Source organism: Heterodontus francisci, chromosome 24, assembly GCF_036365525.1.
Source record: "Heterodontus francisci isolate sHetFra1 chromosome 24, sHetFra1.hap1, whole genome shotgun sequence".
Classification (NCBI taxonomy): Eukaryota; Metazoa; Chordata; class Chondrichthyes; order Heterodontiformes; family Heterodontidae; genus Heterodontus; species Heterodontus francisci.
In genome coordinates this window covers 27,003,126-27,030,676 of record NC_090394.1, presented here as the reverse complement: position 1 = coordinate 27,030,676, position 27,551 = coordinate 27,003,126, and the positions used below count along the sequence as shown (strand labels likewise).

General features: G+C 42.0%; 1 protein-coding gene across 5 annotated transcripts in view; it reads right to left on the bottom strand.

Annotated features, from left to right (window-relative positions):
• The window catches only part of LOC137383258 (actin-related protein 2/3 complex subunit 1A-B), a 59,436-nt gene extending 32,862 nt beyond the window's left edge, over nt 1-26,574 (bottom strand). The window contains exons 1-3 of one of the 5 annotated variants that reach the window (XM_068055791.1): nt 26,356-26,574; nt 16,627-16,770; nt 2,135-2,234 (exon numbers count right to left, since the gene is read on the bottom strand). In XM_068055791.1, coding sequence (XP_067911892.1) covers nt 2,135-2,198 — 64 coding nt within the window. In that variant the 5' untranslated portion in view covers nt 2,199-2,234; nt 16,627-16,770; nt 26,356-26,574. Of the gene's footprint in view, nt 1-2,134; nt 2,235-16,626; nt 16,771-26,351 lie in introns of all 5 variants that reach the window. The other 4 variants (XM_068055793.1, XM_068055794.1, XM_068055790.1 and 1 more) reach the window with 4 other exon arrangements.
• Nucleotides 26,575-27,551: the final 977 nt, after the last annotated feature.

Here is a 27,551-nt window from a genome sequence, read left to right as displayed (position 1 = left end):
TCTACAGTATTTCCCCCACCTTGCATGCCTGTTCCCCACAAGTTTTATGAGGTTTGTCAAGCACAATTGTCCCTTTTGAAAGCCACGATGGCTATTTCTAATTATTTTCTCTATTTTTTAAAGACTTTCCCCTAATTTCTCTGCTACAGATATGCTAAAGGCTGCATTTGCCGACAACTGTACGGACAACAATACTGGCACGTGCTCAAATGCAGCCTCATCGATTGAAATGTCATTGTCTGCGGCATCGCAGGCAGCTGCCAGTAATAAAGATGGCTCTGCTCAATTTAACACAAAAAATTGAACCCAAAACCCCTCACTCCTCAATGGCCATGATCGCAAACCCCACCCTGCCCCCCAATAACACCCCATTCCTCTTGTGATCGCAGCTTCTCTTCCCCGCTCCCTCCAGCGATCACGGCCTCCATCGCCACACTCAGTTCCCCATTCCCTCCTGCGATTGCTGCTTCTCTTCCCTGCTCCCTCCCATGCCCACCTTCTCGCCACTCTGTCCCACAGCTCCAGACTTCTTGCCACTCCATCCTACCGTTCTCTCCCATGCCAGTCTGTTCACAGTTCCCAACCCACCCAGGGAAGCGGGGGTTGGGGGGGTAACAGCAGTGACTGAGGTGCCAATTGCGAGGAAGTGCAGGTGCAGGGTCACATTGGGGGGGATGGAGGCGGCGATAACAGCCATTGAGGGATGAAGCAACACTCGGACGTGACTACGTCTGACGCCATTAAGCGCATGTGCAGACCAATACTGGCAAGCTAGCGTATGTCTGGACGCAATGATGACATCAGCGATTGCTCTGCACATGCTCTGTTGTCAGGAAACACTCTGTATGCTAAATGGCCTGTAAGTACCTGATTTAGCTGTCCCTTTTTAAAAAAAAAGGGCTCTAAATTGGCCATATTCTACTCCTCTGGCACACACCCCATTCGATGGAGCCTTGAGGTATAATTTCTAAAATTGTGATATCCTTCAAGATTATGTATCCTATCAGGCCCTGGTGCTTTGTCTTCCTTCAGTCTAACTAACCATTTCTGACAAAAAGCTTTCTTTTAATCCATCATGTCACTCATCTTGCTCTCAGCCACTTCAGTATTCATTTCTGCTTTAACAACCTCTCTATCTAGTAGAGACTAATGTGAAATACTTATTCAGTACCTGCACCATTTTATGATCTTGAATTGGCAATCCTCTCATCTCAGGGGTAACCACCTTGCCTTCAACAATTCAACTTAATGATACACTTGTAAAGTTAATGTTCCTTTTGATTTATTCCACCAGACACCTTATTAGCTTTTCATATCCTGCTCGTAACCTAGTTATTTTTTCATATTCTTAAAGTCCTCAAAGGCCCTCCTCCTCAATTCTAACTAGTTTCTAACATCTGTTTATCCATGGCATCCTCAAACTAGTATTTAGTGAACTGCTCCACCAGGAAGCAACAGAAACTATACAGAAATGATACGCCAGCAATGCTGCATTATAGGAATGACCTAACAATTCTTTCACAATTTAAAGGCTATCCCCATTGGATCACGTTAATTATAAGGGCATACTTTCAAATATACCATCTCATGCAAATATAACGATAGTTTTCTCAAGGGTAATTGATCACATTCCTGGGTAGTGGAAATATCCCTAACATGTAATTAACCAACCATCAGTCACTAGCCGCTCCCTAAACAAATAAAAGCTAGTGAAGAAATTTGCATGTCAAGTAGAGCCTTTTTAAAATTCCCACTGGGTCTTTTAGACAGGCTCAATTAAGTTGTCAATTGTACAAGATTTTTTATTTGCAGTTTTTTTAATGGAATTTCCACAATTCAGGGTGTGAATCGACACTTTTACATTGAGAAACATAGGAGATTTTTTAATGTACTGGCTATGTATTTACACAGCAAACTTTTGTGGGTCTATCATTCTACCACTGGGATGAGATTTAGCATGCAAACATGAGGAGCCAGCACAAAGACATCAGCACCCCACGAACAAATGTCAGTGTAAAATTGCCTTCAATGTATAAACACAAAACTATTAGCGTTAAAAACAAATTTTCCATTTTTGCTTCAAGACTGATTATTGCTGCCTGTTTGGAGAGACATCCCAAAATATAAAACTTACGTGTCCGATCTTGATTCCAGGCATGGCATGTGATTGGCTCAAACAAAAATTGATGGCGAGACATTCTAGTGTCAAAACTTCTTTATGACCGTCACTGAACCTGTAAGATTTTATAAAGAGTGAAATAAAATTTCAATGTTTCGAACACATATCTAGTCAAAGAAACTAATTCTGCCCATGTCAAAAATATTAACGCATTAGTATCTTCAGTATCCTATGCCAAATTACTAAAAGGAAGGCAGTCACACTTTCTGTACAAGACACTACCTGGGGTTCATGACAGTAACAGCAGCTAACGGTACTGACTATGAAAGACCAGGCTTTTTAAAAATAAAGCAAATGGGCAACAACTGTTATCACAGCAGTTCGTGTAATGTTACCCTTTTGTCTGAATACAGACACACTAGTTGTGCTTTTCTGGTGGAGGCAATCTTTGGCTTTTAAAATTTTCTCATGAAATACATTATTCATTATACATTACAAAAGTGACTACAGTCCAAAATTACTTTATTGGCCATAAAGCACTTGGGACGTCCTGAGGTCAGGTAAGACGCTAGATAAATGCAAGTCTTTCTTTCTATTCTCTAGCCTAAATAATAGGTAGCTGATCTGCTGTAATGCCTCTAAATAACAAAAGATATTCATTAGAGAGGAACACCAAGCCTATACCCTGCACTTTATCAAAATTCCAAAGAGGTCTGGGATTACATCATTGGGAAAACCGCAGGCTTGAACCTGTGTTCTAATCATAGTGTTCAAAGGGTGGGTACTCTGGAATGGTTAGCATCTGTACTTTAATTGCTCCAGAGCAGCCAGCCAAAACACCTTTACAGCCTGAAGATACCAACGAATCGAACCATGTTTCTTTTGAACACTAAAGTGTCTGATCATTGGCTGTCAACAATTTACATCAAAGTAGAGGAATGTAGGAGGTTGGAAAAGACCATTGTGAGCTATCTGATTGGCCCCAAAGTTTAAAAAATAGCTCATATTCCACAACTGCTTTTTTCACCAAAACATAATCGAGTCCCTCTCAAATTTGGCAACACTGACTCCACTGTCACTGCAGGTAGTTAGTTTCACATATAATGAACCAGTGTGTGGAACAAAATATCATGAAAAGCTGTTCCTATTCTGTGCCTTCTGACCTCGTGCACCGATTTCCTGGACAGCTGACTGAGGGACAAACCAAGTTAAATGAAGGTCACTGAACACTATTATAATGGAACAGAAAGGAACACTGCACTCTCCTAGTCACCATGGGGAAAGAACAACAACAGTGCATCACTTAGCTTACAAAGCAAATATAAATTTGTAACTGAAATGAAACCTCACATGGCATATTTAATGTCTTCAATAATTTCCTTCCTAAACAATCTCCTGTAAACATCAGGTTTAATGATTGAGGCCAACAGCCTATGCACAACTTGCCAAAACAGTGCATGTGTTCAATATGAAATAAAAAATTAGGCAGTTGCAATTAGCAACATTTCACTCTCCAAATTTTGTCTTCAATTTTGATCAAGAATTTCCATTCTATTTGCACTACTTAGTTGTAACTGGAAAATATTGTAATCCAAAGCAGCAAGAGATTGATTGTTCCACATTGAAGTAAATATTGGCACTGATTTTTCCTGTGTCAGAAAAGATATAATAGAGGAAGCCTGCACTGTGGGAACAAACTATCACAGCAGCAATAACCAGAGGTGCAACTGTTGTCAAAAGTTCAACTAAAGTTGAACTTAAGTGAGAACTGTGGTGGCAAGGTTAAGAATTTACTTACAGAAGCAATTATTAATGGTAATAAAGGACACAATTCAGCCAAATATTTGTAAAACAGTGTCTTAACAATGTTAATTACAAGAGTGTGTAGCAGTTTTACTGTTGCTTAAAATCCTGTACCTAATTCCTTGATTAAGACACCTTTTAACAGTTCCAAAGTAAAATACATTTACTTGAGATATTTGCCATTAAGACTGATTTTATGCAATTCAACCTAATGAAAAGTACTTTCAAATCAGAGAAAGACTTCTTATTCCCATATTAATAATGACAGATGGTGCAGGAAATTTAAGGTTGCCTGGGTAACAGAACATCTTCCTTTTCAGAATGCCAAATTCAAGCAACTGCTTTGGTGCTCCAAATACATTCTGACTCTCAAATGTTACTACTGATTTGTTATAAACAATTATGAAGCCTTTCATAGATAATCATTACAGGACATTCAAGAATGAGGAACAATGGGCGTTTTTCACTGTAGAACATCTTAGAATATCCTACATACCAGTCACCAAAGTTACTTCTTCATCTACAGCATCAGAACATGCTAGGTTTGTCTGTGACAATTAGAATCTCAGCACTAGGATATAGACACATTTCAAAGAATCCTAGAACCCTAGGGTCCTAAAAGAAGTGGCTAGTGAGATAGTTGATGTGTTGGTTTTAATTTTCCAAAACTCTCTAGATTCAGGGCAGGTTCCATTAGATTGGAAAATAGCCAATGCAACTCCTTTATTCAAAAAGGGAGGGAAACAGAAGCAGGGAACTACAGGCCAGTTAGCTTAACATCTGACTTAGGGAAAATGTTATTAAAGACGTTATAGCAGGACACTTAGAAAAATTCAAGGTAATCAGGCAGCATCGACATGGTTTTGTGAAAGGAAAATCATGTTTAACCTATTTATGAGTTCTTTGAAGTAGTAATATGCGCTGTGGATAAAGGGGAACCGATGGATGTATTATACGTAGATTTCCAGAAGGCATTTGATAAGGTGCCACATCAAAGATTATTGCGGAAAATAAAAGCTCATAGTGTAGAGGGTAACATCTTGGCATAGATAGAAGAGTGGCTTGCTAACAGGAAACGGAGTAGGCATAAATGGGTCATTTTCTGGTTGGCAAGGTGTAACAAGTGAAGTGCCATAGGGGTCAGTACTGGGGCCTCTATAATTTATATAAAAGACGGATGAAGGGACCGAGGTACGGCTGCTAAATTTGCTGCTGACACAAAGACAGGTAGGAAAGTAAGTTGTGAAGAGGACATAAGGAGGCTACAAAGGGATATAGATATGTTACTTGAGTGGGCAAAAATCTGGTAAATGGAGTATAATGTGGGAAAATGTGAAATTGTCCATTTTGGCAGGAAGAATAAAAAAGCAGCATATTATCGAAATGGTAAGAGATTGCAGAGTTGTGAGATGCAGAGGGATCTGGGTGTCCTGGTGCATGAATCACAAAACATAAGTATGCAGGTTCAGCAAGTAATTAGGAAAGCTAATAGAATGTTATCGTTTATTGCAAGGGGAATTGAACACAAAAGTCGGGAGGTTATGCCTCAGTTATACAAGGCATTGGTGAGACCACATCTGGAGTACTGCGTACATTATTGGTCTCCTTATTTAAGGAAGGATGTACGTGTGTCAGAAGCAGTTCAGACAAAATGCAACTAGACTAATACTTGAAACAGGCTTGTGTCCGCTGGAGTTTCGAAGAGTAAAAGGCCACTTGATTGAAACATATAAGATTCTGAAGGGATAAAAGCAAAATACTGCGGATGCTGGAAATCTGAAACAAAAACAAGAAATGCTGGAATCACTCAGCAGGTCTGGCAGCATCTGTGGAAAGAGAAGCAGAGTTAACGTTTCGGGTCAGTGACCCTTCTTCGGAACTGACAAATATTAGAAAAGTCACAGATTATAAACAAGTGAGGTGGGGGTTGGGCAAGAGATAACAAAGGAGAAGGTGCAGATTGGACCAGGCCACATAGCTGACCAAAAGGTCACGGAGCAAAGGCAAACAATATGTTAATGGTGTTTTGAAAGACAAAGCATTAGTACAGATTAGGTGTGAATACACTGAATATTGAACAGCAGCAAGTGCAAACCTGAAGAAAAACCTGAAAAAAACCTGAAAAAAACAACCTGAAAAAAAAAAACAGTGGGTAAGCAAGATTCTGAAGGGTCTTGACAGGGTGAATATGGAAAGGCTGTTTCCCCTTGTGGAACAATCTAGAACTAGGGGTCACTATTTAAAAATAAGGGGTCGCCCATGCAAGACAGATGAGCAGAATTTTTTTCTCTGAGTCTTTGGAACTCTCTTCCTCAAAGGCAGTGGAAGCAGAGTCTTTGAATATTTTTTATGATGGAAGTAGATAGATTCTTGATAAGCAAGGGGAGGGAAGGTTATCGGGGGTAGGTGGAAATGTGGAGTCGAGATTACAATCAGACCAGATATGATCTTATTGAATAGCAGAGCAGGCTCGAGGGGCCGAGTGGCCTACTCCTGCTCCTAATTCAGATGTTTGTATGTTACAGCACAGAAGGCAGTCATTTGGTCTGTCATAGCCCTGCTGGCTCTCTGCAACACCTTTTCCCCGTAGCTCTGCAAATTTTTTCTCGTCAGAAAATTGTCCAATTCTCTTTTGGAAGTCACAACTGAATCTGCCTCCACCACACTCTCAGGCAGTGGATTCAGACCCTAACCAGCTGATGCATAAAAATGCTTTTCCTCACCTCGCCATTGCTTCTTTTGCCAATCACCTTAAATCGGTGCCCTCTGGTCCTTGTTCCTTCCATCAACTGGAACAGTTTCTCCCTATCTACTCAATCCAGATCCATGATTTTGGACATCTCTATCAAATTTATAATCTACTCTTGTTCCTATTTCTCATGTTCCCATGTAAAGTAAGACCAGGCACAATGTGGCTGGGCCAAATGTGGCAATTTACTGCAAGGCCAGTTTTGCACTTGACTTTGCGTCCTGATTTAAGACAGTGACTGAATCTCATTTGAAAAGGTGACTGAAATGCTCTATCAAAACCAAAAAAATCCACACATTCTGCCAGCTAACTAGGATTAACAGTTTCACTCATCGGAATTTCAAGAATTTGCCTTTGGCCAACTGGAGCTGGTTGGTCATTTTCTGCTTAGCTCTAAAGAAAAGGTTAATTGAAATACTCAATACATTCATGCAGAAACAACTTTAAAATGACATTTCCAGATGCTGAATCCATAGGACTGACAACTCTACATCACAAATAGAACTCACTCAATTCCTTCTTCCTACTTCATTTGATGAGCCACAATAACATAACAGCAACAAAGGAATAAAAACCAATGTTGTCACTGGTGTAATCATTTAGTGATGTCAATATTTGTGTTCTTAATATAAAAAAGCCTATGAAATCATGAGGATTCATATAAAATGCTTTTACAAATAGTCTACATACAAAAAAGGACAGAATTAGGCTATTTACCCCCTTGATCCTGTTCCATTCAATGAGATCAGCACTGATCTGCAACCTAACTCTATATGCTCACGTTTGCCCCATATCCCTTTGGTTTACAAAAATCCATCAATCTCAAGATTTCAACTGTTCAAACGTCAACAATGTAAGTAGACAATGTTTGCAACCACTCAGGTGTGAAGCAAAGAGTGATCGGGGAGCAGAGTGCTTTGTAAACTGAGTGCTGAGGTCAGGAATTTGGTGCAAATGGGAGCTTGATGCACAGGGCGAAGGAGGTGCTGCTTTTTATTCTTTTTGTTTTACCCCAGTAGCTGGTGAGTCTTCCTCTTTTGCCTCCTAGCTAGGGGATTATAGCTTGCTATTACTTTAGTTAACTAGTTAATCATTTAGTAATCAAATAAATAAGGCTAGACAGACATAGCAGGGCAGGTGTGCCGTAACTGCAACATGTGGGAGTTTGTGGAAAGCACTGCGATCCTGCACAACCATATCTGCAGTAAGTGTCTGCAGCTTCGGCTCAGAATGGCTGAGCTGGAGTGCAAGCTGCAGACAATGTGAGGCACCAGTGAAAAGGACAGTTACCTGGACATTTTTTGTTCCAGGAGGCAGTCACACCCCTTAGCTTAAGCAGAACTTTAGAACTGGTCAATGAACAGGGACAGGAGGGTGTGATTGTGAGGCAAGTATGGGGATCCAGCATGTAGTGATAAAGGAGCCTTGGCCCTCGACTTTGACCAACATGTACGAGAGGTACTTGCTACCTGTGCAGATGAGAATAAGGACTGCAGGGTGGATGGGCAAATTGGCCACAGCACCATGGTGTAGGATGCCATTGAAACAGGGGGAGTGAAAAGGAATGTGGTAGTGCAAGGGGAGAGTATAGTCAGGGGGATAGATACTGTTCCCTGCAGCCATGACCGGGAGTTCCGAAGGTTGTGTTGCCTGCCCAGTGCCAGGGTTAAAGATATCACCTCGTGGCTGGAGACGAGCTTGGAGTGGGAGGGGGAGAATCTGGTTGCCGTGATCCACATAAGAATCAACAACATAGATACAACTAGGGATGATATTCTGCTCAGAGTTTGAGAGGTGCAAATTAAAACATAGAACCGCAAAAAGTAATAATCTCTAGATTGTTACCAGAACCATGTGACAATTGGCATAGGTCAAGCAGATTAGAGAATTAAAATGCATGGCTCAAACAGTGTTACGGGAAGAAGCGGTTTTGATTCATGGGGCACTGGCACCAGTACTGGGCAAAGAGGGAGCTGTTCCACTGGGATGGGCTCCACTTAAACTGGGCCGCATCAGTATCCTGTCAAATTGAATAACTAGGGTTGTGGATAGGGCTTTAAACTGAAAGATTGGGAGTGGGGAGGGGTCAAGTGGAGGAAGAGTTAGAAAATCTAAAGAGAAAAGTTGAGGCAATAGAGCAGTGTAGTGATTTGGGTAAAGGCAAGCAGAATGGAACAGGAAGGGAGAGTGTTTAATGGTAATAGTGCATCAATAATTAAGGTCATACAAAGAATAGTATTTTAAAAATTAAAGGCTCTTTATCTGAATGCACAAAGCATTCGCAATAAGATAGGTGAACTAGCGGCACAATGAGAGATATGGTTACGAGGTGACCAAGGTAGGGAAGTAAATATTCTAGGGTACACAACATTTCAAAAAGACAGGAATGGAAAAGGAGGAGGAATAGCCCTGATAGTAAAAGATGACATAAGGACAGTAGTGAGAAAGGATCTTAGTTCAGAAGACAAGGAAGTAGAATCTTTATGGGTGGAGATTAGGAATTACAAGGGTCAGAAAACACTGGTGGGAGTAGTTTATAGGCCCCCTAACAGTAGTTATACCGTTGGACAAGCATTAAGCAAGAAATTATTGGAGCTTGTAACAAAGACAATGGAATAATTGTGGGGACCTTAACCTTCATTTGGACTGGAAAAAATTAAATTGGCAAAAGTAGTCTTGAAGAAAAGTTTATAGAACCCTTTCGCAACAGTTTCCTGGAACAATATATTGTGAAACCAACTAGGGATAAAGCTATTTTAGATCTAGTATTGTGCAATCAGGCAAGTTTAATTAGTAATCTCATAGTAAAAGATCCGCTGGTTCTCAATACAATTGAATTCCATATTAAGTTTGAAAGTGACATACTCCAGTCCCAAACAAGAATCTTAAACTTAAACAAAGCCAATTACATAGGTATGAGGAGAGATCTTGATTGGGTAAATCGACTGAATGTTATGGCAGTAAATAAACAATGGGTAACATTTAAAGAAACAATTCAAAATGTTTAGCAAAAATAAATCTAATTAAAAAACCAAAACTCATCAAGAAAGATGCATCCGTAGCATACTAGCTAAATTAAGGATAGTATTAGATTTAAAGAGGCTTATAATGTTGCAAAGAATAGTAGTAAACCTCAGGTTATAGAGTGTTTTAGGAACCAGCAAAAATCAACCAAGTTTGATAAAAAGGGAAAAAACAGAATGAGAGTAAACTAGCAAGGAATATAAAAACAGTTGTAAGAGCTTTAACAAGTATATAAAAAGGAGAGTAGCTAAAACAAACATTGGTCCCTTACAGGCAAAGGCAGGAGAAATCATGGGAATCAGGTAGAGACATTGGACAAATATTTTGTGTCTGCACAGTAGAAGACACAAATTAAATACCAGAAATAGATGGTAACCAAGGAGCTAACAAGAGTGAGGAACTTAAGGTAATTAATATCGGTAGAGACAAAGTATTGGAGAAACATAAGGGATGAAAAGCAAACAAAATCCTCAGGACTTGACGGCCTACATCCTAGGGTCCTAAAACAGTTAGTGGATGCTTTGGTTATGATTTTCCAAAATTCCCTAGATTCTAGAACAGTCCCAACGGATTGGAAGTTAGCAAATTTAACACCTCTATTCAAAATATGGAGAGAAAACAGGGAACTACAGGCCAATTAGCCTGACATCAGATTCCAGCATTTTCCTGATGGCTATTATTAAGGAAGTCTTAACAATGCACTTAGAAGATCAAGTATGATCATACAAAGTCAACATGTTTTTACAAAAGGGAAATTGTGTTTGACAAATTCATTAGAGATTGTTGTGGATGTAACTAGTAGGGTACATACAGGGGAACCAGTAGATAGAGTATATTGGATTTCCAAAAGGCATTCAATAAGGGACCACACAAAAGGTTAATATGCAAGCTAAGAGCTCACGGAGTTGGGGTGATATATTAATATGGATGGAGGATTAGTTAACTGACAAGAAGCAGAGAGTAATGATAAATGGGGCATTTTCAAGTTGGCAGGCTGTAACTAGTAGAGTGCCACAAGTATCAGTGCTGGGGCCTCAGCTATTTGCAATCTATATTAATGACTCAGACAAAGAGACCGAGAGCAATGTATCTAAATTTGCTGATGATACAAAGCTAGGTGGGAATGTAAGCTGCAAAGAGGACACAAAGAGGCTGCAAAGAGATATAGACAGGTTAAGTGAGTGGGCAACAAGGTGGAAGATAGAATATAATGTGAGGAAGTGTGAGGTTATTCACTTTGGTAGTAAGAATAGAAAAGCAGAATATTTTTCAAAAGGCCTGAAACTTTAAATGTTGATGTTCAGAGACTTGGGTGCACTCATACAAGGAACACAAAGTTAGCAGGCAGATACAGCAAGCAATTCAGAAGGCAAACTGCATGTTGGCCTTTATTGCAAGTGGATTAAGGAAGTCTTGCTACAAATTGTACAGGACTTTTCTGAGAGCACACCCAGAGTATTGTGCGCAGTTCTGGGCTCCTTATTTAAAGAACAATATACTTGGAGGCAGTACAGCAAAGATGCTGTGATTGGTTTCTAGGATGAGAGGGTTGTCCGATGATAACATGCTAAGTAAATTGGGCCCATACTCTCTGGAGTTTAGCAGAATGAGAGGTGATCTCATTGAAACATACAAGTTTCTGAAGGGACTTGACAGGGTAGACACTGGTAAGTTGTTTCCCTTGGCTGTGGAATCTAGACCATGCGGTATAGACTCAGGATAAGGGGTCAATCATTTAGGATTAAGATGAGGAAAAATTTCTTTACTCAGAGGGTTGCAAATCTTTGGAACCATCTACCCCAGAGGGTTGTGCATGCTCTATCGTTGAATATATTTAAGGCAGAGATAGACAGATTTTTAGTCTCTCAGGGAATTGAGGGATATGGGGAGCATGCGGGAAAATGGAGCTGGGGCAGAAGAGCAGCTAGGATCATACTGAATGGTACAGCAGGCTCGAGGGTTCATATGGTCTACTCTTGCTCCTATTTCTTATATTCTTAATTGATGTTTGCGGCAGAGGTCCAAACTTCCACACCCTTTGTAGAAATATTTCCTAATTTCACTCCTGAAAGGTCTGGATCTGATTTTTAGGCTATACACCCTAGTCTTTGATCCCTAACCAGCGGAAATAGTTCTAATTACCCTATTGTTCACCTTAATATCTTGAAAACTTTGATCAACGTAGCAACGACCAGAGTTTGTTTACTCACGATTCAACCATATTCTTGGAACTAAAATAAACCGAATTATTGAATTCAGTATAATTCAATATTTAATTCAGTGGAATTCCATGCTAAAAATTCAACTCAGACAATTTAAGAGTCGACTACGTATATTTGCGTGTGTGTATATATTTCTAATGTTCTAGGCAAAAGCTTAACTCCTAACAATTTAAGAAATTACTTTGTGAGGCACTTTAAAGGAAGCATTGTCAAAACACCAATTGTGCATAAAACCTTTGAATGGGCCTTTGGTTTTATGGCCAGTCAATGTGCTCTTAATTGCCAAACACTGATGCAAAAATACAGTATCTCACTTGTGCCTAGACTCAGGTTACTGTGGAGCACAGGTTAACAGCAATGACAGGCTGAACAGCACCATTAGAGGTTAGTGTCATTCTGAGTGCGACGCTATGGCACTGTTTGTCATTGAACTGCAGTCAGCATTTCGTTTTTAAATAATCCTGGTGCGTTTTGCCTATGCAGTCAGCCGGTCTTAAATATTTATCTAACTCTCTGCTTCCTGGCTCTTTTGATCGGTAAACTTTTGAGTAACTGAAACATTGTGTGCTATGAAGGGAGAATTAATGGACTAGATGTGTTGTTGAGTCCAATGAACTTTCCTCATTCACGTGTTCTGTGCACTATAGCCTCTAGTAGATTTAGGACAACATAAATAGGCAATGGAGAAAAAAATTAATCACATTTCAATATTGAACGATAGCTGCATGTATGTTGCACTTAATTCATTCACCTGCAATCACTCCCCCACTACCACAAAAAGTTATATAGTTCAAAGTGCTCTCAAGTATGGTAGGACAAAAATCTATAGTTGTACTCCTCGGTGCTTTCCACAGTCCAAGGAGACAGCACGAAAATCTCTCATACCCATTACACTTTACTAATATAGAGACTAAAAACAGAGCTAAACCTAGTACCCTGATAAAATTTGACATTTCTAAAAAAATTATAGGATTAATGTCAATCTGCAATGTTGTTCTTGCCACCTAAGGTGCCGACTGTATCACAATATTCTTGATTAGGTACATTCCAGCTTTTGTTGGTAAGCGGTTACCCTTTACCTAAAAGGATTCAACAAAGTTGTGGAACTTGTCCAGCATCCTAATAGCACATTTTCACATATTACATCAACCACGACTACCTAAGGCTGACGAGAGATTTCGGAATATTGCGATTCCAACTACATAAACATGATTCCATGCAACAGAACCTGAACAGTGAGATCAAATGTATTAAAAGGGCTTAGCCAATGGACTGGCAACAGGATAATTAGAATCGACTAATGACTAATTTTCTGATTAAAAATCGTGAGGCATAAATGACAACATTTTTATCTGAGTATATACACAAGAGTGAGAAAGAAAGAATTTACATTTATACAATGCTTTTCACACCCACTGAATCCCCAAAGTGCTTCACAGCCAATGAATTACTTCTAAAGTGTATTCATTGTAGTTTTAATCAGCAACAGTGGCAGCCAGTTCGCAAGCTACAAGATCCTACAAACAGCAATAAGATGAATCACTCGTTAAGAGTTTGAGGGATGAAAATATGGCTAGGATACCGTTAGAACTTCTAGTTCTTCAAATATGCCCTGCTATATTCCAGAAAACCAGTTGGTGAAGGATTGAACTAGAACCAATCTTTTACACATTTTTCTAAGCATTTATTTACAGAGTTTCACTTTACAAGTATACACCTCCTAATCCAACAACCACAGTTTGCTTGGAATCCCCAGATCACGCCCATCATCTGCATACAATTAAACACAATTAATATACAATTAACAGATTCTTCTCTATGAACAAAAATTAGAATTTATATGCATAAACAAAATTTCAAAACAAATATCAAAAACCTCCATATTCTGTGCATAGCATTATAGTGTGAGATGCCCCTCCAGGACCCCTAAACAAATTGTTTTACAAAAAGAAACGCACGTACAAACAGTTTGATGACTTGCATCCACCCATTTAACTTTGGTGATTTCCTTTCTCTCCAGCATTTGTTTCAAGCTAGCAAGGTCAATCTGTAACTTTTTCCCCACTCCCACTTTACCTACATAACATTCAATGGGTATACTATCTTCAGTATGCCCACTGTACAGAATCTCTCAAAATTTTAGCAAATAGAATCCCATATCCACTGCCTCCACAAGAGCCAATATTTCAGTAGTCAAAACACTTTGAACAATCCTTTTTATTTTCTTTGCTTCCTAAGCTTAAAGGACGTTTCTAATTTTTGCTCATAAAAAATATTATGAAACCAGCTGCACTCGAATACTCATCAGGAAGATCAGCATTTGAAGCAATGCTAAACATGCTCTGATCACCTAAGGATGGGAACTTAAGTACACATTTCTCCAAGTTTATTTTTTTAATGGTTTATTTGCCTTTAAAACATTCTTGACTTTAGGGTGTTTCATCATAGTATTTAACTCCAACACATCAAAACTAGCAACTGGTCTAGTCTGAGTGTTCAACCAATTCAATTGATGAATCAAACCTCACAATTGCTCTGTTTCTTTAGATATAACATCTTTCTGCGAGGACCTAGTACAATTAACTGGGATGGGAGTAACTCTCTAAATAGGATCGTTGATTTGAAGTTATTACAGACATACTCTGCTTAATATCTTACCCAATATATTTAAAAGCCCCACAAGCCTGACTTCCAATTTTACATAATAACAGCAAGTGCTGAAAATAATCAGCAGGTCTGTAAGCATGTGAAGAAAGAAACAGTTAGCATTTCATCAGAAAGGTCACAGACCTGAAAGGTTAACACTGTTTTTATCTCTCTACAGATGTTGTCAGACCTGCTGAGTATTTCCAGCACTTTGTTTTTATTTCAGATTTCCGGCATCCACAGTATTTTGCTTTTATCCCAATTTTACGTTCTATTCCAATCTTATTATGCCAAAGACTTGCAGGTTGATAGGTTAATTGGCCATTATAAATTGTCCTTAGTAGAGGTAGGTGGTAGGGAAATATAGGGACAGGTGGGGATATGGGATTAGTGTAGGATTAGTATAAATGGGTGGTTGATGGTCAGCACAGGCTCGGTGGGCCGAAGGGCCTGTTTCAGTGCTGTATCTCTAAACTAAACTAAACTATTAATTTCAGATTTCTCAAATTCCACAGTAAGAAATCACCATGCATCATGAAGATGCCTGAAAGCTTTCCTTCATGATACCAATATAACATTGCAAGATCTGCTTTTAGTTGGATACAACTATTTCCAGCAAAATAGATCTCACTGAAAAATACCACATCCTGGAAGCATCATTCAGGCCACAGATGCATTTGTTTAGTTTCCACAGTTTTCTGTCTGCATCTGTTGCCTCTTTGGGTGATTTCAGAAACACTTTCCACTGAAAAGTATTACCCTGATGAAATGCAGCTTTTATGCTGATTGATCTACACTCCAATAGATATGTGGTCAAAAGAGCTAAAAAGATTTTCAAGATTACTTTTCCAGCTATGGAAGAGTCCACTCGAATATCTGTATCACCCAATCGCTCTTCAGAATTCCTGGCTTTGCTTTAGCCTTATGTCCCATCTGCAAGGACATCTGTAGTACAAATCCATCTGTTGACAAGCTGGCTACCACTTATCTGGTACTCCAAACTCTCTCCAACTATCTAATTCCTTTTTTTGCCTCTTAGTTTATCCTCAAGTTTATTGGCAGCTACCGAAACTTCATGATCATGAGGACTTTTTCTTCTAGTTTGGAGCCTTTATTTCATTGTCTAATCTATTCAAGCTACGGCCTCCACTTGCACTTTTACATCTGTTGGGATTTCTACTGTGAAATCACCATCTTGCACCATCTCTCTCCAGTATGTGGTGACTTTCTGACCCAAGTTACTTCCAGGCCCACTATCAGTACTTGCACTGCGCTTTTTTACTCTTCACACTTTCACCCCATTCTACCAGTCCATGGACCCCGCTTCTTGGCCATCATAGAGTCATAGAGAGATACAGCACTGAAACAGGCCCTTCGGCCCACCGAGTCTGTGCCGACCAACAACCACCCATTTATACTAATCCCACATTAATCCCATATTCCCTACCACATCCCCACCATTCTCCTACCACCTACCTACACCAGGGGCAATTTACAATGGCCAATTTACCTATCAACCTGCAAGTCTTTGGCTGTGGGGGGAAACCGGAGCACCTGGTGGAAACCCACGCAGTCACAGGGAGAACATGCAAACTCCGCACAGGCAGTACCCAGAACCGAACCCGGGTCGCTGGAGCTGTGAGGCTGCAGTGCTAACCACTGCGCTACTGTGCCGCCTGATCATTCAACCAGTACTTAAACTTGCTAGTAGCTTTTACTGCACGTCCCACGAGCATCACATCCCTGCATTCACTCGACCCCTCTGGAATATGTGTCACCTGAGTATCTACCCTGGGCAATTGGTCTTTCGACATGATAGCCCTTTCATGTGTGTCATGATCACTCACAGTACTATCCAGCCCTTGATTTACCGTATTTTGTTCCTCAGGACCTTTATCACAAAACACATGAGTATCTGAGGCAAAAGGTGTCTCATTTACTTCTATCAGGTGCTCAGAGTCCGAGATTTCGTAATTAATTCTGATTAATTGTGAAATGAACCTTAACTGTTTGAATGCTATGTTTGTTAAGTACCGACTTACGATCACAACCTATTATCTTACCAGAGCTTTTTCACTCCCTACGACCCTCTCTTTTGTAATACACCAAACCTCCTGAATTAAATTCTGTCTCAGATGGTCTTATGCAATGCCTCAGTGTCCTTTAAATTTTCTCTGAGTCTTCAGCCTTGATGAAAGCCCATCTCCCTGCATGTAAAGCATTCAAATGTGCAGAAAAAATTGAATTAGTTGTACTACTTTCTTGGGCAGGAGTATCGCACTGCACAGAAGGCAATCTGGGATTTCGCCCATAGACTAATTGATAGGGACCATACACTCCAACTATCCGGAGCAAATTCTTTGCATGAACTGCCCATGCTAGGGTGGTTGCCAACTTGCAGTCTGGTTGATCAGCTAAAATTTTATGCAGCATTTCATCTATCACAAGATTCCTGTCAGCTTTCAACTGTTATACTCATGACCATGATGTTCATGTTTTCACACGTCTGAACTAGTCATTGGCAAATTTCCCTCCATTACAAGTCAAAAACTTCGCTGGTGCCCCAAGTCTACTCCCTATCCATCCCTCTATAATTTTGTCTATAATAACCTTCTTGTCCTTACTAAGTATTATTGTAGAAAGACTAAATCTGGTCACCAAGTTTACAAAATATAGAATGTAAATATTTCTTTGTCCCAAACCTTTAAATCCATGGCAACCTTTTCATTAAAATCACACGCCAATGGAAGGCTTACAATAAATAGGACGCAGCAGCTTCCTTGGATGCATTTTACAGGTTTCACTCTTCTCACTAAACTCATCTATGAGCTCGTATACACTTCAGCCACAACTGTATCTTTTAGCAGGATTTTTAACTTTTGACAAGTAGGGTGAGTAAATTGTCTATGTATCTAAGACAATCTTCTTTTTACCCCCTCTCATTCATATTACTTGATTCCATTAATACTTCTCTAACACTCTGATGGGAAACATCAGATTTTGTTAAGGGGGCACAATTAATGCCCTGACTGGGTAAACTGCAGGTTCACTGACTTTTCAAAAGTAATTGCCTTATCATGCTCCATGTCCAGTTTAATTTGTGCCTTTTTCCTAGAAGGTTAACTCGACAGCATATGTATTTCACTAGAGCCGACATCTGTCCTGATAAAATGGCTTAGTCTGGTTATTTTACGTGGAATGATAACACATTGATGCCACTAAAAAGAGTTATCACCAAACCTAAAGCAAATAGTACTTTTTTATTCCTTAACCTTGTGTCCATCCTTACTACTTAGTGAATCAAGGTAACATTTTGACCAATTTGTTCCACAAACTGTTGAAGTCCAACTACTATCTAGTACTGCACAGATAGAAAGTCCGTGACGAACACATTCATCACAGGATTAAAACTTGTGACCAATATAATTTGTTCGAATGCATCATTTATTGTCATCCTCTTTCTCAGAACTCTTTTTGGCATGTGTCATTTCAAGGACTCTGCCTCTCCGCCTTGGGCAGTTCACCACATAATGATACTTCGAGTCACACCTGAAGCACCAACAGTTCCTTGAATAATAGGGATTCATTCACCTATTATTGCTGTTCCAATTCGGTCTTCTGCTGTAAAGGGTAGCCAGACCTGCTAAAGGTGCTTTCATCCTCATTCTGCCTGTCCTTAATCCTTCCATTGTATTGTAGTCTGTGTCCTGTATCTGGACCATTTTGAAACCTGTCAATCATTGATTCCTTTGTCATTGCGGAATGTCTCATTTATTCCACAAAGGCTGAAAGAAACGACTGTTTCCCCAGGAACTTTTTCAAGGCAACAGACATCTGATTCTATGGGGTCATCCCTCTCTGAGAACCAAACACCATTAGAACCAAGTAGCCTGTCCTTATGAGACACCTTGGCACAATACAGCAATTTAAAAGCTAGCACTAATCCAGGGATCCCAAACTGTATAAAGAGTGACTAAATTCAATCTGTTAAAGTCCACAATATATTCTTCCATGGAAGGACCATCTGTTTTCTTCCAGATTTCACCCAAGAATTCTAGAAGGTCCAAACCTTCATCACCTGACAAGCATCCATCTCAAAAATACTTCTGATTTTACCTCTTGTAGGAAGCGACAACACCAAGGCCATACTATGTTTCCTTTTTGGTCGGGATATACCCCATGTAAACCTATACACTTCATTCTTCCACTGGTCATATGGTTCAGACTCCAAGAATATGGGAGAGTAATCATACCTCAACAATTTACACTTATTTTCAACCTTTGCCACAATTATTGCAGTTTTCTAACTGAAATTTTATTTACTTAGTTTCCAACCACCTTTAGGCAATTGTCCCGTTACCAAGTTATATTCCAGAGGGCGGCACAGTGGCGCAGTGGTTAGCACTGCAGCCTCACAGCTCCAGCGACCCGGGTTCAATTCTGGGTACTGCCTGTGTGGAGTTTGCAAGTTCTCCCTGTGTCTGCGTGGGTTTTCTCCGGGTGCTCTGGTTTCCTCCCACAAACCAAAAGACTTGCAGGTTGGTAGGTAAATTGGCCATTATAAATTGCCCGTAGTATTGGTAGGTGGTAGGGAAATATAGGGACAGGTGGGGATGTGGTAGGAATATGGGATTAGTGCAGGATTAGTATAAATGGGTGGTTAATGGTCAGCACAGACTCGGTGGGCCGAAGGGCCTGTTTCAGTGCTGTATCTCTAAAAACAAAAAAAAACTAAACTAAAGCCGGTTGGTAAAGGTTAGAACTGGAGCCAATGTTTACTCACTATTAGCATACATTTACGGAGTCACACATTACAAGCATACACACCTCCTAACCCAACCACAGTTTCAGTGTGTGTTTATTTATAGGGGCACAAGTGAATGCCAAGTTAATGCCCACCCTTGCATACAATTAAACATGATTAATATACAATTAACATGCCCATGGGATCTTTTATGCCCACCTTAACAGGAGAACTGGGCCTTGGTTTAACATCACACCTCCGTTAATGCAACTCTCTCAATTCTGCACTGAACTGCTGATTTAAATTCAATGTCCAAGTGTGTACAACAGGTAAAATGTACAGAAGTTGACTGAACTAAACTAAACAGCACAAACAGGGCGGCACAGTGGCGCAGTGGTTAGCACCGCAGCCTCACAGCTCCAGGGACCCGGGTTCGATTCCGGGTACTGCCTGTGTGGAGTTTGCAAGTTCTCCCTGTGTCTGCGTGGGTTTCCTCCGGGTGCTCCGGTTTCCTCCCACAAGCCAAAAGACTTGCAGGTTGATAGGTAAATTGGCCATTATAAATTGTCACTAGTATAGGTAGGTGGTAGGGAAATATAGGGACAGGTGGGGATGTTTGGTAGGAATATGGGATTAGTGTAGGATTAGTATAAATGGGTGGTTGATGTTCGGCACAGACTCGGTGGGCCGAAGGGCCTGTTTCAGTGCTGTATCTCTAATCTAATCTAATTTCAATTGTGATGCTTCTAGTTCCTGAAGCAAACATGAAAACTGTATTTTCAAAACTTCAAGAAAATAATTTTGCAAAGTCTTTTAGCCTGCAGTCACCATCAACTCATTTTTGCTGTGATTCTTATCTTTGACAAGAACACTTTACATTCCTTCTCTCTTATCTTATTGTTCCCCACCCTATTCAGACTTCAACCTAATGACTCAAGTCACTGAAGACCAGAGAGGCTGGTACAATGCAACTGCAAACTCACAAAATAAACACCTACTATAAAACCAAGCAAAGTACAACCTTCTGCAGCAATAAACATTTCAGGGAACATGGTTAACTTCAACTGTATACAAAAATAAATCAGACATTTCTGAGGAAGCATTGATAGCAGCTCCTCCATTCACTTTTTTTTTGCAGTGTGCATTGGTGCAATCTCTCTAAAATACGTAGTGATTTGATTTAGAGATACAGCACTGAAACAGGCCCTTCGGCCCACCGAGTCTGTGCCGACCATTAACCACCCATTTATACTAATCCTACACTAATCCCATATTCCTACCACATCCTCACCTGTCCCTATATTCCCCTACCACCTACCTATACCAGGGGCAATTTATAATGGCCAATTTACCTATCAACCTGCAAGTCTTTTGGCTGTGGGAGGAAACCCATGCAGACACAGGGAGAACTTGCAAACTCCACACAGGCAGTACCCAGAATTGAACCCGGGTCGCTGGAGCTGTGAGGCTGCGGTGCTAACCACTGCGCCGCATCTTATTTATAAAATTGCAAAGTTTCCTAAGCCCACAGAAAAAAATGCAGCGACAATTTAAAAATCTGTCCGTTTGGCTCAGCAGCAGTACTCACCTATCAGAGGTCATGGATTCAAACCCCACACCAAGGACTGGAACATAATTACTGATGGAGTGCTGCATTGCTTGTAGTGCTGCCTTTCAGGTAAAATGTTAAACTGAGGCCCTGCCTGCCTCTTCAGGTGGATGTAAAAGACATTGCACTATTCAAGAAGAGATGGGATATTCTCCCAGCATCCTGGCCAACATGTATCCCTCAAACAACAGTCCCAGAACTGGTCATTTATCTTACTGCTGTTTGTGGAATCTTGCACGTACAAATTAGCTGTCCTGTCCCAGCGGCAGGACAGACCCATCAGAGGTAGTGGGACAGTGGCCTACAGTACGGAGGGAGTTGCCCTGGGAGTCCTCAACATCGACTCTAGACCCCATGAAGTCTCATGGCATCAGGTCAAATATGGGCAAGGTAGCCTCCTACTGATTACCACCTACCGCCCACCCTCAGCTGATGAATCAGTACCCCTCTATGTTGAACACCACTTGGAGGAAGCACTGAGGGTGGCACAAAATGTACTCTGGGTGGGGGACTTCAATGTCCATCACCAAGAGTGGCTCGGTAGCACCACTACTGACCGAGCTGGCCGAGTCCTAAAGGGCACTGTCCACTGTAGTAGTACCGGATGATTGGAGGGTGGCAAATGTTGTTCCCTTGTTCAAGAAAGGGAATAGGGATAACCCTGGGAATTATAGACCAGTCAGTCTTACGTCGGTAGTGGGCAAATTATTGGAGAGGATTCTGAGAGACAGGATTTATGATTATTTGGAAAAGCATGGTTTGATTAGAGACAGTCAGCATGGCTTTGTGAGGGGCAGGTCATGCCTCACAAGCCTTATTGAATTCTTTGAAGATGTGACAAAACACATTGATGAAGGAAGTGCACTGGATGTGGTGTATATGGATTTTAGCAAGGCGTTTGATAAGGTTCCCCATGGTAGGCTCATTCAGAAAGTAAGGAGGCATGGGATTCAGGGAATGTTGGCTGTCTGGATACAAAATTGGCAGGCCCATAGAAGTCAGAGGGTGGTAGTAGATGGAAAGTATTCAGCATGGAGTTCGGTGACCAGTGGTGTTCTACAAGGATCTGTTCTGGGACCTCTGCTCTTTGTGATTTTTATAAATGACTTGGATGAGGACGTGGAAGGCTGAGTTAGCAAGATTGCCGATGACACGAAGGTTGCTAGAGTTGTGGATAGTGTGGAAGGCTGTTGTAGGTTGCAAAGGGGCATTGACAGGATGCAGAGCTGGGCTGAGAAGTGGCAGATGGAGTTCAACCTGGAAAAGTGTGAAGTGATTCATTTTGGAAGGTCGAATTTGAATGCGGAATACAGGCTTAAAGACAGGATTCTTGGTAGTGTGGAGGAACAGAGGAATCTTGGGGTCCATGTGCATAGATCGCTCAAAGTTGCCACTCAAGGTGATAGGGTTGTTAAGAAGGCGTATGGTGTGTTGGCTTTCATTAACAGGGGAATTGAGTTTAAGAGCCGCGAGGTTGTGCTGCAGCTCTTCAAGGCCCTCGTTCGACCACACTTGGAATATTGTGTTCAGTTCTGGTCGCCTCATTATAGGAAGGATGTGGAAGCTTTAGAGAGGGTGCAGAGCAGATTTACCAGGATGCTGCCTGGACTGGAGGGCATGTCCTACGAAGAAAGATTGAGGGAGCTAGGGCTTTTCTCATTGGAGCGAAGAAGGATGAGAGGTGACTTGATAGAGGGGTACAAGATGATGAGAGGCATAGATAGAGTGGATAGTCAGAGACTTTTTCCCAGGATGGAAAGGGCTATCACCAGGGGGCATAATTTTAAGGTGATTGGAGGAAGGTTTCGGGGAGATGTCAGAGGTAGGTTCTTTACAGAGAGAGTGGTGGGTGCGTGGAATGCGCTGCCAGCGGTGGTAGTAGAAGCATATACATTAGGGGCATTTAAGCGACTCTTGGATAGGTACATGGACGATAGTAGTATGAAGGGTAGGTAGTTAGTTTGATCTTAGAGCAGGTTAAAGGTTCGGCACAACATCGTGGGCCAAAGGGCCTGTACTGTGCTGTACTGTTCTATGTTCTAAGACATAGCTGCTAGACTGGGTCTGCGGCAGGTGGGGAAACCAACACGAGGGAAAAACATACTTGACCTTGTCCTCACCAATCTGCCTGCCGCAGATGCTTCTGTCCATGACAGTATTGGTAGGAGTGACCACCGCACAGTCCTTGTGGAGACAAAGTCCCACCTTCACATTGAGGATACCATCCATCGTGTTGTGTGGCACTATCACCGTGCTAAATGGGATAGATTTCAAACAGATCTAGCAATGCAAAACTGGGCATCCATGAGGCGCTGTGGGCCATCAGCAGCAGCATTGTACTCAAGCACAATCTGTAACCTCATGGCCTGGCATATCCCCCACTCTACCATTCCCATCAAGCCAGGAGACCAACCCTGGTTCAATGAAGAGTGCAGGAGGGCATGCCAGGAGCAGCACCAGGCAGACCTCAAAATGAGGTGTCAACCTGGTGAAGCTACTACCCAGGACTACTTGCATGCCAAACTGCATAAACAGCATGCAATAGAAAGAGCTAAGCGATCCCATAACCAACGGATCAGATCTAAGCTCTGCAGTCCTGACACATCCAGTCGTGAATGGTGGTGTCATCAACAGTGTCATCAAACAGCACTTGCTTAGCAATAACCTGCTCAGTGATGCTCAGTTTGGGTTCCGCCAGGGCCACTCAGCTCCTGACCTCATTACAGCCTTGGTTCAAACATGGACAAAAGAGCTGAACTCAAGAGGTGAGGTGAGAGTGACTGCCCTTGACATCAAGGCAGCATTTGACCGAGTATGGCATCAAGGAGCCCTAGCAAAACTGAAGTCAATGGGAAATCAGGGGAAACCTCTCCGCTGGTTGGAGTCATACCTAGCATAAAGGAAGATGGCTGTGGTTGTTGGAGGTCAAATATCTGAGATCCAGGAAATCACTACAGGAGTTCCTCAGGGTAGTGTCGTAGGCTCAACCATCTTCAGCTGCTTCATCAATGACCTTCCTTCTATCATAAGGTCAGAAGTGGGGATGTTCGCTAATGATGGCACAATGTTCAGCACCATTCGCGACTCCTCAAATACTGAAGCAGTCCATGTAGAAATGCAGCAAGACCTGGACAGTATCCAGGCTTGGGCTGATAAGTGGCAAGTAACATTTGCGCCACACAAGTGCCAGGCAATGACCATCTCCAACAAGAGAGAATCTAACCATCTCCCCTTGACATTCAATGGCATTACCACTGCTGAATCCCCCACTATCAACATCCTGCAGGTTACAATTGACCAGAAACTGAACTGGAGTAGCCATATAAATACTGTGGCTACAAGAGCAGGTCAGAGGCTGGGAATCCTGCGGCGAGTAACTCACCTCCTGACTCCCCAAAGCCTATCCACCACCACAAGGCACAAGTCAGGAGTGTGATGGAATACTCTCCACTTGCCTGGATGGGTGCAGCTCCAACAACACTCAAGAAGCTCGACACCATCCAGAACAAAGCAGCCCGCTTGATTGGCACACCATGCACAAACATTCACTCCCTCCACCACCGACGCACAGCGGCAGCAGTGTCTACCACCTACAAGATGCATTGCAGCAACGCACCAAGGCTCCTTAGACAGCACCTTCCAAACCCGCGACCTCTACCACCTCGAAGGACAACAGTAGCAGATGCATGGGAACATCAACACCTGCAAGTTTCCCTCCAAGTCACACACCATCCTGACTTGGAACTATATCGCCGTTCCTTCACTGTCGCTGGGTCAAAATCCTGGAACTCCCTTCCTAACAGCACTGTGGGTATACCTACCTCACATGGACTGCAGCGGTTCAAGAAGGCATCTCATCACCACCTTCTCAAGGGCAATAAATGCTGGCATAGACAGTGACGCCCACATCCCATGGATGAATAAAAAAAAAAAAATTCACAATTATTTAATGCTGGAATTTACTAAATTATATAGAGGTTAGGAGAAATATCACAAACGGGGCATTTGTTAGCAAAGTTCAAAATCTTTGCTGAAAAATGTGCCTTATGATTCTCCAAAAAAAGGTTGATAAAGCCAAAGGCAAATCTAAGATTTGGATAGCATCAAGATTCAACTTTGAAAATAAAAATAATGGTTTTTACCTATTCCTGAAATGTATAAACTGGATTTTTGCCTGACCTATATACATGATTCCTATCACATGAAATACAGTAGTAACTGTGGCCAATCATACAAACTTCAGAGAGAGGTTAAAGAAAATGACTTTTTACAGCAAATAAGTGCATAATATTCCTTAGATTCCCAATAAAACAATATTTTCCTCTTAAGGTATGCTTATGCCTTTACTCCATTCTTTAATTTTTTTTCACCTTGCAACTCAGTTTTTATTTTAGGCCATTTTTTTTTTAAAAAAGGCTCTTTAGGTAAAAAAAGGTCGCTGACCCCTGGACTAACCCATAAATGCTTCACTCTAGTACCAAAAGGCTCAACATTCTCTTTCTAGACACAACCTAAATCTGAAAGGGTATATATGCATAACATTTTGCATGTCCGTTATGCTTCACTGAAAACCCCACACCAAATGTGAACAAACGTAAAAAAATAGAATCTTCACATGATTAAAAGTTTCCATGTAAATTCCTTTACAAACTTTACATTCTATTGATTGGACAAAAGAAAATAATGCAGAACTTTGTCTCCCAGCTGACAAAGGATAGATACCTAATGGCTTTCTGAGGAGCATCACCAATCTGATTAAATCCTTTGCCAGGTATTCAAACAGGATTTCCCGATTACATGCCTGAAATGCCTAACATTTTAGGCTTTCTCTTCCTCAAAATCAAACTATGGCATCTACAAACCGACTTCATCACCCCCCCCCCCCCCCCCACATTATTGTATTATGGGGTTGAAACAGAAGGCACAACTCAAAGGACAGCAATGTCACTTTTCATTCGTTTCAATAGAGAATTATTAAAACACTTGAACTTCAGTTTGGGACAGAATCGTAAATGGACTTTGATGAACTCCAGTGGAAAATGTGAGTGTTGCTGACAACCTCGTTACCCTGGCGCTGCAGTAATTCTGTGCACCGAACTGTCCCGGTGACTGTATTGTGTTCACTTGTCCACCCCCTCCCTCGGTTCTGTTGTCAGCCTCGGCCCCAGGACACGACCTCAACCCGGAGCCGCCCCCGCGCACTCCCACGCCGGCCCTACCCCCTGGGGAGGGGAGGTCATTGGGGGGGCAGCTTTTCTCCTTCCTGGGTCTCAGCGGTCATTTCCTAGCCTAGCTCTCCGCCGAGTGTGACCGTCAGGCCGGGCCCTGCTGCACTCTCGGTTCGTCGCCACCGCTCCCCACCCCGCCCCTTCCTTCCGCCGGCTCTGTCGGTTTGCCGGCTCGTTCCCGGCCTAGGCCTCAACCCACTTCTTCACCTACTTGGGGCCCAGCGTCCTCGTCTCGGATCCCCGACTCCGTCCCCTCACACAGCCGCCCCGGATTCCCCTTCCCAGGCGTTACCTGGCGCAGGGTGTCAGTGTCGGGCTTGAATTCGCGGACTCTGGTCAGTCGACACGAATTCGGTCACCAGGCGGAGACGGGACTGTCGGGATCCGGGCGCGGCACCCGCGAGCACGCACGTACGCGGGTTCTCTGTCGCGCGCATACGTGCGCGTGCACACGACACTGAGTCCGGCGGCGCGCCCGCAAACGGTTGCTAGGGTGCGCCCCCTTCACAGCGTCCCAGTTTCCTTGGTCAGCCTCCTAATTTAAAAGAGGTTGCCCATTAAACCAAAAAAAAAGTGTCCCCTTTTTTTTTAGACAGCCACAGCTAGTAGAAACCCAAATCATAAAAAAGAGGAAACAACAAAATAAATAATGTTGCCACCTGGGTCGACAATGCCTACAAGACCTTGCAGTGCCCACCGATCGCAGAAGGTCTCAAGCGTACTGGCAAACTATCAGGGTCACCCCGTCATTGGCAAAGCTGTGGAAGAACATAATAGGAGCAGGAGTAGGCCATTCAACCCTCGAGCCTTCACCACCATTCAATGAGATCATTGCTGATCTTATTGTGGCCTCAACTCCGCTTTCCTGCCTGTTCCCCATAACCCTTGACTCCCTTGCAGATCAAAAATCTGTCTAACTCAGCCTTAAATATATTTCATGACCCAGCCTCCACTGCTATCGGGGGTAGATAATTCCAAAGATTAACAGCCCTCTGGAAAAGTTCTATGGGATTGAAGGTGTTGGGCAAGGGGGAATAGCTGTTGGAAGTGGAGACAAACAATGATTTCAAAAAGAAATTGGATGGGCACTTGAATGATATAAATTTGCAGGGCTACAGGGATCAAGTGAGGGAGAGGGACTGACTGGATTTCTCCATGGAGAGCCGGCATGAACCCAAATGGGCCAAATGGCCTCATTATGTCCTAAATGACTCTATGAAAATAAATTCCTCCTCATTTCCCTCTTAAATGGGAGACCCCTTATTTTGAAACTGGCCCATAGTTCTAGCTTCCCTCACGAGGGGAAATATCCTCTCAGCATATATATCCTTATCTAAGGAAGGATATACTTGCCATATAGGGAGTACAACGGAGGTTCACCAGACTAATCCCTGATATGGCAGATTG